This window comes from Galeopterus variegatus, unplaced genomic scaffold (assembly GCF_000696425.1).
Source record: "Galeopterus variegatus unplaced genomic scaffold, G_variegatus-3.0.2 Scaffold14620, whole genome shotgun sequence".
NCBI classification, from domain to species: Eukaryota; Metazoa; Chordata; class Mammalia; order Dermoptera; family Cynocephalidae; genus Galeopterus; species Galeopterus variegatus.
In genome coordinates this window covers 15,943-18,139 of record NW_007740731.1, presented here as the reverse complement: position 1 = coordinate 18,139, position 2,197 = coordinate 15,943, and the positions used below count along the sequence as shown (strand labels likewise).

Sequence of the window (2,197 nt, the reverse complement as noted above, 5' to 3'; positions counted from 1 at the left end):
TAATCCCCCATGTTCACTGAGCCTGAGTCTCAGATACTAACCTGTTTCTCCCCTCACATGTTGTTGACCCTGAGATTCCCAAGACAGAGGCAGCCCTCCCCTCCTGTTCATGGTTCAAAGCTTGACCTTTCAGGATTTGCCTGGGTTCAGTGTCATGGCCATCCTGGGTGTCCAGGAGTGAGGGTCTCTGTACTTGGACCTGAGGGACTGAGTGGTCTGGCCCTTGGCTATTGTGACTTGCGCTGGCAGTCTGGGTCAGGGGGAACAGATGTTACTCACAGGAAATATTCAGGGTGACTGGGTCACTGCGGCCAGTGCTCACTGGGTTCTGNGGGGAGAAAAACTAAATAAGTGGTATCCAAAATGGAAAAGGTGATATCATCCCTGTCTGCACATTACATGAACTTATATGTAGAAAACCTACAGGTCTGATAAAAAAAAAAAAAAACCTGTTTATCTAATAAAGAAATTCAGCAAAGTTGCAAGATACAAAATCACCATGTAAAAATTAGTTGTATTTCTATAGGATAACAATGAACATTCCAAAAGCAAATTAAGAAAATATTTTATTTATTAGAGTTTCAAAAAGAATAAAATACCTAGAAATAAACTTAACCAGGACTTCTACCTTGAAAACTACAACACATTGTCAAAAGAAAGTTCAGAAGACCTAAATAAATGGAAAGCCACCCCATTTTTATGTACTGGAAGACCTAATATTGTTAAGATGACATTTCTACCCCAAATGATCTACAGATGCAATGAAATCCCTTTTAAAATTCCAGGGACATTTTTTGCAGGTAAAGGAAATCAATCCTAAAATTCACAGGATCACAAGGGACCCCCAAATAGCCAATCTTGAAAAACAATCTTGAAGAAGGAAAACAAAGCTAGAGGACTCTCACTTACTGAATTCAAAATTTGCTACAAAGCTTCAATAGTCAAAACAGTGTAGTATGACAATGTAGTATGGCTATAAAGAAAGACATATAGACCAACGGAATGGAATAGAAAGCCCAGAAATAAATACTTGCATGATTTCTGAAAAGAGTCCCAAGACTATTCAATGGGGAAAAGATAATCTTTTCAATAAATGATTTTGAGAAAACTGGATATTCATGCAAAAGAATGAAGTTGAATCTTTACCTCACACCATGTGCAAAAGTTAATTCAAAATTAATCAAAGACCTAAATGAAAGAACTTAAGCTAGGAAACTTTTAGAAGCAAATATAGGGTGAGAGCTTCGTGCTGTTGGATTTGTCAATAATTTCTCAGCTATGACACCAAAAACATAGGCAAAAAAGAAAAATTAGATAATTGGACTTCATGAAAATTGAAATCTTTTGTGCACCAAAGAACATCAAGAAGGTGAAAATACCACCTACAAAATGGGAGAAATACTTGCAAATCATATATCTCATAAGAAATTAATATCCAGAATATATTCAGAATGACTACAACTCAACAGCAAAACTAAACAACCCAATTAAAAAATGGGCAAAGGACTTGAGTAGACNCTGCCAGCTCTGAGAAGCCCCTCCCACAACATGGATCTTCTAAAGGCTGAGAGAACTCCCTCTACGCATTCCAGTTAGGACCCAAGGTCAGCCATGACAAACCAGACAAGCAAGGCGAGGAGAGAGCCTGCAGAGATGGGAGGGCTGAGGGGGAGAATTAGGGTTTGGTTTGTACCAAAGGGACACAGGCTGAGAAAGAAATTTTTTTTTCTGGATTTTGTTTGCAAACTAGGTAGACTGTATCCCAGAGCTTGGTGCTGATGCTGCAGGGATCCACTTACCAGAGACTGTGATCGTCTTGACTGTGGTCCTGTTGAGGCCTGTGGCAGAGTTATAGGCAAGGCAGGTATAGGATCCACTATCACTCACAGTGATGTGGGGGATAAAGAGCTCTTGTGTGGATTGCTGGGGTCTCCCATTGATAAGCCACGAATACTGTGCAGATGGGTTCGAGGCCGCGTAGCAGAAGAGTCTGAGGTTTGCTCCTGGATGGTAAGATGAGTGTGGAGGGGAAATGATGGGGTCATCTGGGCCATCTGGAGCAAAGAGAATAAAGACACACATGATGTCATCAGGGGTAAAGGGACACTCCTGGTCTTTAGAAGGGCTATAGTATCACTTCAAGCTGTGTCCCAACCTTGTTTTAAAAAGTCCCAACCATAATCCCCCATGTTCACTG

General features: G+C 40.6%; 1 protein-coding gene across 1 annotated transcript; it reads right to left on the bottom strand.

Moving 5' to 3' along the window:
- Positions 1–1,592: 1,592 nt before the first annotated feature.
- On the bottom strand, positions 1,593–2,082 carry LOC103582014 (carcinoembryonic antigen-related cell adhesion molecule 6-like). The gene is made up of 2 exons (XM_008563706.1): positions 1,800–2,082; positions 1,593–1,768 (listed from the first exon to the last, which is right to left on the bottom strand). The coding sequence occupies exons 1-2, from the start codon at positions 2,080–2,082 to the stop codon at positions 1,593–1,595; spliced, it is 459 nt and encodes a 152-aa protein (XP_008561928.1).
- Positions 2,083–2,197: the final 115 nt, after the last annotated feature.

What these genes read in the sequence shown, in the direction of transcription:
- LOC103582014 (XM_008563706.1), bottom strand. Translation starts at nt 2,082, where the DNA reads ATGTGTGTCTTTATTCTCTTTGCTCCAGATGGCCCAGATGACCCCATC. An exon ending in CAAGACGATCACAGTCTCTG is followed by an intron (nt 1,769 to 1,799) that starts GTAAGTGGATCC and finishes ATCAGCACCAAG; the next exon opens with CTCTGGGATACAGTCTACCT.